The sequence below is a fragment of the Mesoplodon bidens genome, assembly GCF_964165515.1.
Source record: "Mesoplodon bidens genome assembly, chromosome: 2".
NCBI lineage: Eukaryota > Metazoa > Chordata > Mammalia > Artiodactyla > Ziphiidae > Mesoplodon > Mesoplodon bidens.
In genome coordinates, this window is record NC_138177.1 from 87725641 (window position 1) to 87739955 (window position 14315).

The window sequence follows — 14315 nt, forward strand, 5'->3', positions numbered from 1 at the left end:
TTTTTAATGTATGTATGTATGTATGTATTTTTTTTTTTGGGCTGCATTGGGTCTTCGTTGCTGCACGCGGGCTTTCTTTAGTTGCAAGTGGGGGCTGCTCTTCGTTGCCGTGCACGGGCTTCTCATTGCGGTGGCTTCTCTTGTTGCAGAGCATGGGCTCTAGGCACACAGGCCTCAGTAGTTGCAGCACGCAGGCTCAGTAGTTGTGGCTCGCGGGCTCTATAGAGCAGGCTCAGTAGTTGTAGCACACGGGCTTAGCTGCTCCACGGCATGTGGGATCTTCCCGGACCAGGGCTCAAACCTGTGTCCCCTGAATTGGCAGGCAGATTCTTAACTACTGCGCCACCAGGGAAGCCCTGAATTCTTTATTACATGTTATCATGACAGGAAACATAAGACGTGACACACGGTTTCTGGAAAATTTGAGATGAATGTTCCTGTCCCCTACGTACATGACTAGAAACAACTACAGAATTAGAAGGCAAATCTTAACCACTTTAATTGTTTCTGTGTGATTTAGAAAAACTGCATATAGTTCCTTTTTATATACAGATTTTAATTATTTTGGTGCTACAAAAGATGATGTCCAAGGTAGTGTTTTTGGAAAAGAGAAGTTCAAGTACTGAACCCTAAGGCCCTCCAACACTAAGAGGTTGGGGAAATGAAGACAAATCAGGAAAGGAGACTTAGGAGTAATGAATCATACAGGGAGAAAACCAAGCAAGTGTTGTTTCCTAGAAGTCAAATGAATAAAATTTTTACAGATAAGGATAATGATCTACTGAGTCAAAAGTTGCTGAAAAATCAAGGAAGTTGAGGATATATCCAAGGGATTGACTATGAATGACCATGGACTTGAAGCTGTGTAAAGAGGGGGTTGAGGATATGATGGATAATCAAAGATGTTAGATTTAACAGACTGCAGATTATAGTCAGGTTGAAGGGTATGAAAGGAAGTGAGATGGAGAAACAAGAGATGGTTAGTAGAGAGTAGGACACTTGAAAATGAGATTTAAGATGGTATTATGTTACTGGTAATCATATAGTCTAGGGTAAAGACCACGGGCATGAATGGCTGAAGCAGGGTGGAGGTCAAGGAACTGAGAGGCCAAGCTACTGGATCATCTATATTACCCGTAAAGATTCTATTTGGATACTAAAATCACCAAGAATTTGGACTAAAGCAGTGTTGGAGAAAGTAAGCAAAAATCCTCAAGGAGTAAGGAGTGATCTAGAACAAGATCAAAAAGCATCGACTACTTTCCAAACGTTATGCAAGGCACTGGGGACAGAGAAGTAAACAGAAAATTACAACACAGCATGCTGAGTGCTAGGATGGTAAAAATACAAGATATTTGAGAGCACAAGCGGAAGATCTCTGCAGAAGGGGAAACTTTTCTTAATTTGGACAAGAGGAGGAAGAAACAATGCCCTTACACTTGTGGAGGTTGTGAAAGGAAGAAATAGAAAGTACTTTCTTTTTCTAACTGTTGGGGTCTTTGGGAACAAAGGAGAATCATTGCTGATTCAGAAGCTAGGAAATTTGGGGGTTGGGCGAAGTGGCAAGACAGGGAGATCTCAATTCAGCTGATATAAGAAAGAAGGAGTTCCAATGATCCAAAGTTTCCTATTGGAATCAAGATCCATTTTCCCACAAAAGAGTAGAAAAATATGGTATAATTCGTACTCTAATTGCTCCAGTCTGCTTAAGTTTTTTTGATCTGAAGCTTTCTCACCATTTATAAAATTATAGTGGGAATATTTGTGCTGAATTTTAAAACAACTTAAAACATTTAAGAATACCATCCAGGGCTTCCCTGGTGATGCAGTGATTGAGAGTCCGCCTGCCGATGCAGGGGATGAGGGTTCGTGCCCGGGTCCGGGGAGATCCCACATGCCGTGGAGTGGCTGGGCCTGTGAGCCATGGCCGCTGAGCCTGCACGTCCGGAGCCTGTGCTCCGCAACAGGAGAGGCCACAACAGTGAGAGGCCCGTGTACCGCAAAAAAAAAAAGAAAAAAACCATCCATTTTAAAGCTAGGAATTGTCTAATAGGTAAAGTCTATGTATATGGAGGAAAAAAAAGAAAGAAAATCATTCAATGTGTGCATTTTTTGTGGTAGTATCATTGTGACAGAATAAAACCATCATTAATTAATTAAACAATTAAAAAGGTGATGACAAATGAAGACAATGAAAATAAAATCAAATACACAGAGCTCATACTATATAAAAGACATTTTGTGCCAAGTGATTTATAATCACTATCTCATTTGATCATTATAAGTACTCTATAATGTACTAAACGTCATTATACTCATTTGAGCATGTGAAAAATGAGGCTCAAAATAATCCTAAAGATTTTTGTCAGAATACACGTATCTGTCACCAGTCCCTTGAGATGTTAAAATGCTAATAAAAAGCAAAAAAGTTTTTTAATAAATGAATGACCATGGTGTCAAGAGTTAGTCTTATGTAAACCCAGAGAAATACCTATTTTAACTAAAATTCTGTATTTAAAATACTTTCCTTTTGTTTGTTCGTTTAAAGCACTAAGAGCATAATCCTTACCTCAATACAGGGAAAAGAAACTCAACACACAGATTCTGTAGGTGAATGCAACATACAATTTAATAGTGATATGTGGGCATTAAGTACATCATAGATAGTTTCACGCACATAAGAAAATTTAAGAAGCCCTACATTTAGAGACTTAGCGTTCTTAATCAGAACAAATGCTTTTACTCACAGAAATCATTCAGGTGACCAAATACTGTTCACAAATGAAAATCTGTCCCCCCCCCCCGGCCAAAAAAAAGAGAAAACATCCTTACTGTTCCTGCTGTATCCAGGATTTCGAGCATACACTGTTGGCAGTCTACTTCAACTTGCTGTTAGGGTCCGGGCGGGGGGTGGAGGGGGATGAAAAAGTAACATCAAAATGTCAGTCTGTTTTCCTCCCACCTCTTCACTCAAAGTCCTTATTTACAACTATAACACCTTTCTCTAGCAGTTTGCTGTATTGGTGGAGACCAACTTGGTACTACAGTAAAGAACAGGAGGTCTCAAACACATTCTATTAATAATACAGAAGCTAGGACTGTTAATCCTGAGTTTAGGTATTTTTCTGACCATTATGAACTCTGAGTAATGATTTTTGTTATTACTAGAAGCCAATGGTCATATTCTGCAATTTAAGAAAAACTGCAACAAACAGGTATAGTTCTAACAGGGAAAGAAAAATGTATGAAGTATGTATATTTATATTATCTTCAAAACAAAGCACAAAAGCAGCTCAAAACACAGCCAATATCTGGGGGTAAAGAAAACTTTGCCAATTTACCAGATTCAAGTTGTCAAAGTTTTACTAAAATATGCCCCAAATTTAATACAAAGGAAATTTTTAAGAGATAAAGGGAACACAATAACACTGAACCTATATAGTTCTCAAGACTTTAAAAAAAGGTACTTCTTTGGAAAAGCTGTGTGTATAAGGTGAAATTTCATATACTGAATTCTACTTTCCCAGGGCTTTATAGAAGAGAAGGTTGTCCTAAAGAAAGTATCAACTATTAGCTGTGAGGAAAATTTTTAATAAAGAAGGGATTAAGAAAAGTGCTTCAACACTCAAAGTACAGATCTCCGTTTGTAGTTAAAGCTTTAACCAGCAGCTTATTTGGGGGAAATTTCAGTAATGCACCATGGTCTTCTAAAAATAAACATATTAACCTAAGGACTATTTTAAACTCTGCTTCTCTGCCAGATCAGGAATTGATGAGGAGCACTACAGGTGGATGTACAAACTCACTGTCTACCACTTATGGGACAAATGTGATAATAACCTGCACAATCTGTGAATGGGCATGTTCAATGAACAATGAATTAGGTCTGTAGTTTCTCAATATATATCACAGTTTTGTTTCCAATTTACAGATAACGAAACTGCTCTGCCAGTAGGCTTGATGAACTTAATTCAGCAAAAGTTATAGCACTATTTAAAGGTAAATTTTAAAACATCTACCAAAGCAATCCTTCCTTATTTGTTGAAAAGCAGGTCAATCTTTTTGGGGGGCAGTGGGGTATATCGTTGGTTACTAGGCCTTCTTACAACACTGTCTCTTCCCCCCCATAACATACTTGGGAAATAAAATCATGAAAATTCTCCACAATTCTAGCTAGTCTTATAGTTAAATAAAAGAGTATTTTTTGTCAAGACCAACTATTAAATTTTTTTTCCTTTTAAATAAGCTTTACTTTTTGGAAAGCAGCTTTTGGTTCACAGCAACACTGAGCAGAAAGTACAGAGTTCCCATACACCCTTTTCCTGCTCCCTGCTAGCCTCCCCCCACTATCAGCATCCTGCATCAGAGCGGTACATTTGTTAGAATCAATGAACCTTCCTGTATTAACACATCATTATCATGCAAAGTCCACAGTTAGCAGTTTTACTCTTCATGTTACACTTTCTATGGGTTGGGACAAATGTACAATGTCATGTATCCACCCTTAGAGTATTATACAGAATCCAGCTCTTTAACTTTTTACAGTTTAAAGGAGAAATATTTTTAAGTTATTATGCAACTAAACAAAAATAACTTTCAGTTACTATATAACTTCAAGCATAAAGTGTTCTTAATTTTAGTTCACAAAAAGAGTAATCAAAAATATACCTATTTATATGCAATTCTTCTACATTAAAAGAATTCCCACAAGGAAAATGTGTACATTAAAGAACAGATTACTAATCAGTAACAGAACATGGAGCTTTCTATAGCTAATAAGCAGTGTTCTACGAAAAGTATTTTGTCTTGGTGAAACTTTTAAAAACAAATACAGAACATCTGTATCATTTCTCAAAACTATTTTCAAAAAAGCAATTCCATGGATCAAGTTTTAAAGTCATAAGAAACTACTTGTAAGCATGTGTATGCAAGTTTCATATTTTACCTTTCTGTAGGAATCTTCTATCGTTGGGTCATATTTTTCAACAAAAATTCCCTGAACAAATTGAACTGTCTAGAAATTTAAAAAAAAGCAGACAAAAGTTAAGGACTTAAAAGAAAAATCAGCCCCTCTTAAATGTTACTTAACTTCGCAAAGTGGTAACGGTTAAATGTAATTATATGAAAACTCTGTGTAAACATGCAAATGTGAAGTGTCATTATTTTTCAATATAAGGATACATTCATAATTAAGAGTACACTTATGAAAGGAGGTGGTCATGTTAAAAACTGTCAGCAATGCTGCTGCTGACACTACACTGTTAAAATAATGACTGTATTAAGTTTTAAAATACAACGAAGATACAAATAAGGACATGGATTCTAATTTACTAAAATGTGAAAATTTATCAGTATTTAAACTCCTATTACCCCTCTATGTATCTATAGCAAGTTTTATCTCATACCCTCAAAGGAGAGAGACAAATGGTTGTAAATTTTAAAAAGTCTTGAAACAGTCTTTCTAATTGTGGGGGAAAACAGAAGAGGGAATTAAAATTTATTGAGTTTATTAAATTTATAATGACATTCAAATTTCATATTCACCCCAGAAGTAGTTATTTTTCTGATTTGCCAGCTGAGATTCAAACATATGTCTTCCTGATTCCAAAGCCTTACTCTTTGCATAGGAAAACATTACCTACTCATCTTTTTCACATAATCTACTTTTATCTCTAAAATTTCTACAAGCAAAGATGGGAAACTAGGTATTTTACCATTCAGTAAATGAAAGGAAGTACAGAAGATGGTTGTGAAATATTTCCTAGATAGCTTTAGAACGGGGTCTGGTACATCACTGCCTAAAAGCAAGGGTAAGAATGTGGACTGAGGTCATTCACACTTCAATTAGCCAGAGGAATATTTTATACACTATTTTAGCTTGAATTAAATAGATTAATTTGAATATAGTAAACTTCTTCAACTATCTATAATGGTGGTTCCATTTCCACAGCTCTCATTTACTCTTCAACCCACCCCAGGATGGTTATGGCATCATCACCTTACTGTAGCTGCTTTTACCACATCCAGCTACTATGCTATGACTTCTGAGCAGTCAAGTAAAGGTACATTATTTACATTCAAGTACAAGATACATTCTTCTATGCTGGATCCTCCAATCCTACCTACTCTTTAAAGGTTGAGAGGTACTCAGAGCCCAGTCCTGAGGTCTCTTCTCTCTCTAGTCTCTCCCTAGTCTCTCGTTAATTCCTATGGATTTTAAATTAATTTATTTTAAAAAGGTAATTCATGGACATAGGACAAAATGCAAAAGACACAAAAACATATGTAATGGTAACTAATTCTATTTACCACCTTTTCCAATTCCACTCCCAAGGAAGTAATTGATATGTTATCTGTAGCTTATTGAACCTTGCAAAAATAGCCTCTGTTCTTTTATAATATCTCCCCCCTCATTCTTCCTTTCTTATAAAACACATATGGTACTCTACACTGCTTGGTATCTTTTTCCTCCTAAGTAATACAGCTTAGATATCATTAATTATCAGTATATACACAGCTGCTGCATTCTTTTTAATGGTTTATAGTATTCTACTCAAAATACGTATTCAAAACTTATTTAGCCCCTACTGGTAGACATTTAGGTTGTTTCCAAACTCTTGCCACTGTAAAGAATGTTGTAATAGACATCCTTGACCATGTCATTTTGTATATGTGAACTTATGTGTGGGATACATTTCCAGAAAGGGACTTGCTGAATTGAAAGTTACATGCATTTAAAATAACGGATACCAAGAGGGAAGAGATATGGGGACATATGTATATGTATAACTGATTCACTTTGTTATAAAGCAGAAACTGACACACCATTGTAAAGCAATTATACTTTAATAAAGATGTTAAAAAATTAAAAAATAATAATAATAAAATAACAGATACTCGCAAACATTCACCACAGAGGTACTAAATTACACTCCTAACAGTAATGTAATTCCCATGAAATAAATACCATAGATATATTCATGGCAACCCAAATCATAACACAAGTCTCTCTTTTAAGCTATTGTCTTGAGGATCTGATGTTTATTTGATGTATTTACTCAAACATCTCACAAGCACATGACATTTGACATGACTCTTGATTTTCACTCTCAAATCTGCTCATTCTCCAGTGCTTTCCTTCTACTTCTTTAACGGTCCATTCATAAAACCAGTAGCTCGACTGTGAAATTTGGGAGTCACCCTCGACAGCTCCTTCTCTCCTAGACCCCATATCAATCTAGCACTAAGTTAATTGTCAATTCTATCTCCTATTTAACTCTCAAAACATCTACTTTTCTCTTCTTCACTGCTAATATAAGCTTCCACAAACAATAATGTGGTGTATTGCATTAACTCCCAACTTGTTTCCCACATCTTCTCTGCCTGTCTTCTAAATTACTCTTTATAGAACAAAGTGCTCTCTTTAAAACATATATCCAAATCTGTCACCACCACCGCCCTCCAAAAACCCTACCTTCAACAGCTTCTCATTGTCATTAGGAATAAATTCCAAGTTCTTACATGGTCTTCAAGTCATGATCTGGCCCCTGCTTATCTCTCACCTCATTTCCCTCTACTTTCTTCCCGGTTCACTCTTATCCCAGCAACTGTGACCCTTCTCAGTTGTTCAAATGCTAATTTAGGTTCCCTTGTCATAGGGGTCTCTTAACAATATACACGTTTCTTTCAAAGTATCTCTCTCACAATTATAATCAAGTAGTTCTTTGATTAATTGTGTATCTATTACATCTCCTCCACTATAATGTAAGCTCTGTGACGGAGACTGTGACTGTTGTAACTTTAGAGTCTGACGTTATAGAAGCTCAATGAACACTTACTAAATAAATACAGCATGTGTACAAAAAAATGACCTTTATTCCACTTAAGTCTGGGATGGGGGTAGGGTAGGACTTACTCCACTGGTACTTGTAATAATCAGTCTCCCATACTAGAATGTAAGCTCCTTAACAATGAAAACAATTTTATTCCTTTTTGAATCACAAACACGAGTGCTTAACATAAAATAGGTAGCCAATAAATATTTGATAAATGAAAGAATGAATGAGCCACCATTATAAAACTACACATCCATGGTTACTGAATGAGTCCTTGCACCCTGGTAGGCCAGATATTAGGCATATAAAACATACTGCCACCTTTTCTCTTGATTGACTAGAAGTTGTAAAGCAAGAAAATATCACCGTTCTTCTTGTATTATATTAATTAATTATAGTTAGGTGGCTAACTTACCAGAGCAGACTTCCCCACGCCTCCTGAACCAAGGACCACTAGCTTGTACTCACGCATGATGTGGTCTTTTTAAATACTGACAATCTGGGGGGGAAAAAAAAATCAAAGATTAATAAGCATGCTAAGAATAGCCTAAGAATGTACCACTGTTACCTGAAATAACATGACATTTTGTTTTTTGTTTGTTTTTTCCCTTAAAACTATCAAGAGGAAGACAGAGGCTATACAACAAAACCATGAATATTTTAATATAAATTTATAGGACCACTGCCAGGCATTTTAATTCATTACAGATTATCTTTGACTAGTCATCAATCATTAGCCTGTACATGTTACTTCGTATTTGATCAGAAAATAAGATGATTAAAACTAGTAGTTATAGCTACAATCACGAGCCCGACTCTTTACGAAGCTATCACTTAAACTTACATACTTTTTGAAAAGTTCACTCATAAGCTTGAATATAATGAAAATGCTATTTTATCTGCTTAAAATATCATATATAATTCTATACTGTTTTGTTCATTACTGTATTATTGGTGAACCACGTAAACTGTTACCTCAAATATTATTATGATACAAATGGGAAAATGTAGATGAAATTGTTAAAACTCTGTAGGTAGGTACTGCTGACTTATTTCATAAGGCCGAAATTGCTGGGACGGGGTGGGGAAGAAATAAAAACTTTATTTTTTATCTCCATGATTATCTTAAAAAGATACAAAAGAATTTCCAATGACCATGATGGTGTAAATAGGAATGAACTTTCCATCCCACAATAAACAGCTAAAACACCAAACAAAATATATGAAACAACTGTTTGCAAGACATCATTGGACAATAAGCAGTATAGCACTGTGATCTCTGAGAGATAGGAAGGAAATGAAGTGAGATCTACACCTGCCCTGGCTTTCTGCCTAGAGGTACTTTTCAGATTGTGATGCAGGGAGAAAAAACTCAAGCAGAGAAGTTACCAGAGAAGTGGGAGTTATGCACAGAAAACTCCAGAAATCTGCACAGGGGTCCACCTGAGTCTGCGGCCAAACACTAAGCCAGGCATGCAGGATGAAACTCCATGAGGTAAGGCAAAGAATAAATAGTAATCTGTAAGCTGAGCAATTCCCAGAGTGCTGGGAAATACTGACATTCTGACCAGAAGAGTCTTCCTTGTTGAAAAATAGGCAATTCACTTGAAACCCCAGAATATTCATACTTAGTACAGGAGTAAACAAGCCCTGGAATAAAAAATACTCTACATGCTTCCTAAAAAGGCTTAAAAATAAGCCTCAAAAGGATTGAGTCAATCCATAGATAACAACTGCCTGTCAGAACAAGTCCAAGATTTTTTTAAAGAAAAAAAAATTCCACCATTCAACAATATAAAATTTTCAATGTCCACAGCATCCAATAAAAATTAATAGACACATAAGAAAGAAAGAAAATATGACCTGAAACTAGGGTGGAATGAGTCAACTGAAACAGACCCAGAAGTGAGATAATGGAATTAGCCAATGAGGACTCTAAAACTGCTTTGATAAATATGCTCAAGGATTTAAGGAAAATATGAGGAGAGAAACAATAGACATAAAAGAACCAAAATGAACTTCTAGTGTTCAAAAACAGTATCTGAAATGGAAATATAACCAGATGGGATTAACATTATATTAAATACTGCAGAAGGAAATTTCAGAGGAACTGAGATGAAGATAGAAAAAAGTTGGTGAGGAGGGTAAAGAGTGGGGAGATGGAAGGAGAGGGAGAGAGAAAAGAAAAGAAGAAAAATAAAAGAAGAAAGAAGAGGAAAACCACAGCTATCAAGTATATGTGTGTAACTGGAGTGGGGTGGGGGGGTTGAATAATAAAATAAATAATAAAATACTTTCAAAATTTGATAAAAACTATAAATCCATAGATCCAAGAAACTCAATGAGCCCTCTCCTTAGTATAAATAGAAAGAAAAGCACAAGGCACAATAATCAAATTCCTGAAAAACTGTCAAAGAGAGAAAATCTTACAAGAAGCCAAAGGAAAAAGTTTAGCTACAGAGAAACAAAGTTAAGAAAATATATAGACTTTCTCGAGAAGCTATGCAAGACAGAAGCAAATACATCTTCCAAATGCTTAAAGAAAAATATGGTCAACCTAGAATGCTAAATACAATTAATGTATCCTTCAAAAATGAAAGTGAAATAATTTTTTTTTTCAGATCCAAAAAAAGAAAGAAAAGCTGGGGGAAGAAAAAAGTTCACCAGCCTGCACTTAAAAAAAGCAAAAAAAATTCTTCAGGTGGAAGAAAATGATAACAGATGGAAGTGTGGATCTACATAAAGAAATGACAATTGGGGCTTCCCTGGTGGCACAGTGGTTAAGAATCTACCTGCCTATGCAGGGGACATGGGTTTGAGCCCTGGTCCGGGAAGATCCCACATGCCGCGGAGCAACTAAGCCCATGCACCACAACTACTGAGCCTGCGTGCCATAACTACTGAAGCCCATGTGCCTAGAGCCCGTGCTCCACAACAAGAGAAGCCACCACAATGAGAAGTCAGTACACAACGAAGAGTAGCCCCCATGTGCCACAACTAGAGAAAGCCTGTGCACAGCAACAAACACCCAATGCAGCCAAAAATAAATAAATAAATAAATAATTTAAAAAAAGAAAAAGAAATGACATTACTAAAGAAATAAAAAGTACCAGAAATGGTGAGAGTAAATCTACAAGACTTTTTTGGCCTCTTAAAGCAAAAATAACAATGTACCACAGGGTTTACAACATACGTAGAAGTAAAATATATTACAATAATAGCACAAGAAAGGGAAGGGAACTGGAAGTATAATGTTCAAGGTTCTTACGTTGTATCTGGAGTAGTATGTTATTTGAAGGTAAATAATTATACATTAAAGATGCATAGTGTATATCCTAAAGCAACTGGGGGTGGGGGGGTATGGGGGAGAAGAGGCATAGCTAATAAGCCAGTAGCTGAGATAAGATGGAATACTAAAAAAAAACAAAAATCAACTCATCCACAAAATAGCAGGAAAAATACAAACGAGCAGAAAAGAACAAAGAAAAGATGGGAGAAATACAAAACAAATAGGATAGAATTAAAAGGCAACCACATCATTACATTAAATGTAAATCATCTATTCTAATATCCAACATTCAAATTCAAAGGTAAGATAAAAAAGCAAGACTTAATTATATGTTGTCCTCAAGAAACAAACAAATACAAGAAAAGTTAGAAGTAACATTTATTGGTGACAAAGTCACAGTTGGTGCTTACATTACCACTGTGGTATGTTGCCTGCATTCAAAATAGAAACAAATACTCAATTTCATTTAGAGGTTAGTAAAAAAGATGCATCTTGGGAATTCCCTGGCGGTCCTGTGGTTGGGACTCAGCACTTCCAATGCAGGGGGCACATCCCACAAGCTGTGTGGCCGGGCCAATAAATATAGGGTTGGCCAAAAAGTTCCTTCGGTTTTTAGGTAAAAATAAAAGATACATTTTTCATTTTCACCAAGAACTTTATTGAACAATGAATGTATTCACCGTTTTGTTTCACTACCTTTTGCCATTTTTCAGGCAACTTCGTAATTCCATCTTCCCAAAACTTTTTATCTTTTTGAACAAAGAACTGTCCAGGTACCTTTTACAGTCTTCCAGGGAATTGAAATTTTTTCCATTAAGAGAATTTTGTAAAGACTGAAATAAATGGAAATCTGAAGGTGCAATGTCTGGTGAATACAGCGGATGAATCATAACTTCCCAGCTAAGCTGTAACAGTTTTTGCCTGGTCATCAAAGAAACATGCGGTCTTGCATTATCCTGATGGAAGATTATGCGTTTTCTGTTGACTAATTCCGATGCTTTTTGTTGAGTGCTGCTTTCATTTGATCTAATTGGGAGCAGTTCTTGTGGGAATTAATCCTCTGGCTTTCCGGAAGGAGCTCATAATAGAGGACTCCCTTCCAATCCCACCATATACACAAAATCACCTTCTTTGGATGAAGACCAGCCCTTGGTGTGGTTGGTGGTGGTTCATTTCACTTGCCCCATGATCTCTTCTGTTCCACATTATTGTACAGTATCCACTTTTCATGGCTCGTCATAATTTGTTTTAAATAACGGAACGTTTTCGTTACGTTTAAGTAGAGAATCACATGCGATAATAAATACTGTCAAGAAGGTTTTTTTCCACTCAACTTACGTGGAACACAAACATCAAAGCGATTAACATAACCAAGCTGGTGCAAATGATTTTCAACACTTGATTTGCATATTTTGAGTATGTTGGCTATCTCCCACGTGTTATAACATTGATTGTTCTCAATTAATGTCTTGATTTGACCGCTATCAACTTCAACTGGTCTACCTGACAGTGCAGAATCGTCCAGCGAGAAATCTCCAGCACAAAACTTCGCAAACCACTTTCGACACGTTTGATCAGTAACAGCACCTTCTCCATACACTGCATAAATCTTTTTTTGCGTTTCAGTTGCGTTTTTACCTTTCTTCAAATAATAAAGCATAATATGCCAAAAATGTTGTTTTCCTTCCATCTTCAATATTAAAATGGCTACACAAAGATTCACCAATTTTGATGTCTTTTTTTCAAGTGCACGCTGATATGACAGCTGTCACAATACAATCTAACAAAATTGTTTCAAATGAAGTTAAAGACAACTAAGTGCTACTAGAGCCATCTTATGGAAAACACTGAACAAACTTTTTGGCCAGCCCAATCAATCAATCAATCAATCAATAAAGATGTATCTTCCCCCCCCCATACAAGTGCTGGGGACCTTAAATTATGAATCCCTACCTATTGTAAGCAGTTAGCATTTTAGGTTACTCTAGTCAGACTGTTCTCAAACTTTTTGGTTTCAGGTCTTCTTTACACTCTTAAGAGCTTTTGTTTATATGGGTTCTCAGGAATGGATGTTAGATTTTTTTCAAATACTTTTCCTGCATCTATTGATATTATATGGTTTTTCTTTTTCTTCTACCAATATGACCACTCTTACTGCTTCTGTTCAACACTGTACTAAGCTATGCATAGTAGGTTCTAGCCTATGCAAAAGGAAGAAGTGAAACTTTTTTCATAGATGACATGATCCTGTATGTAGAAAATTCTAAGGAATATACAAAAAAACTACCAGACTAATAAGTGGCTTCAGGATAAAAGACTGATACAAAAAAAAGCAATTGTATTTCCATATACTGGAAAAGAACTGGCAATAAAATTTTTTAAATACCATTTACAATAGCATCCAATAAGAAATAAATACTTATAAATAAATACAGGATAGCTCTTCAATGGAAGTTACATAAAAGATAAGTGAAAAACTGAAGAGGAATGTTATAGGTGTGTAGGAAAGGGCATGCTAAGCAGAGGAACAGCTTGAGCAAATACTCCAAACTATTAAATACAGAAGATTTAGGGAATGCCACATAGCTCAGCATGGGTAAAACACAGGGTTTAAAAATAAGGTATGGAAAATGAAGCCAGGTATGGAGACTGGGTTATGCTTGCAAAGGCATTTGCCACATTAAGGAGTTTACTTTTTATCTAGTAAGCAATGAGGAGTAAACAATGATTTTTTTTGTAAAAGTCAAGTTTTATTACTTTCTTTTTTTTTAATATTTGAATTTTATTTTTTTAAATAGCAGGTTCTTATTAGTTATCTATTTTATACATATTAGTGTATATATGTCAATCCCAATCTCCCAATTCATCATCACAGATGTAGAGAACAAACGTATGGATACCAAGGTGGGGAAAGTGGCAGGGGGAGTGGGGGTGTGGTGGTGTGATGAATTGGGAACAATGATTTTTTAAAAAATTATAAACATATATATTCTGGAAAGATAACTGATAACAGTATATAAAATAGACTGAAGGAAAGAGAGACTAGAGGGGCAGGGAGAATAGTTAGGAAGCTACTCTAATAGCTCAGGTGGAAAATGACACAGGCCTGTATGGTAGCACTAGGGCTGAAGAGGGGGCAGTGGTTTACTGAAGGTAAAACTGACAAGACTCCGTAGCTGACTAGAGGTTAT

At 35.9% G+C, this 14315-nt stretch overlaps 1 protein-coding gene across 3 annotated transcripts in view; it reads right to left on the bottom strand.

The window, feature by feature from the left end:
- Nucleotides 1-14315, bottom strand: part of RAP1A (RAP1A, member of RAS oncogene family) — a 76557-nt gene that overhangs the window by 13869 nt on the left and 48373 nt on the right. For all 3 annotated transcript variants that reach the window (XM_081225944.1, XM_081225946.1, XM_081225945.1), the window contains exons 2-4: nt 8251-8334; nt 4946-5014; nt 2833-2889 (exon numbers count right to left, since the gene is read on the bottom strand). In XM_081225944.1, the coding sequence (XP_081082070.1) occupies nt 2833-2889; nt 4946-5014; nt 8251-8307 (183 nt within the window). In that variant the 5' untranslated portion in view covers nt 8308-8334. The remainder of the gene's footprint in view (nt 1-2832; nt 2890-4945; nt 5015-8250; nt 8335-14315) is intronic.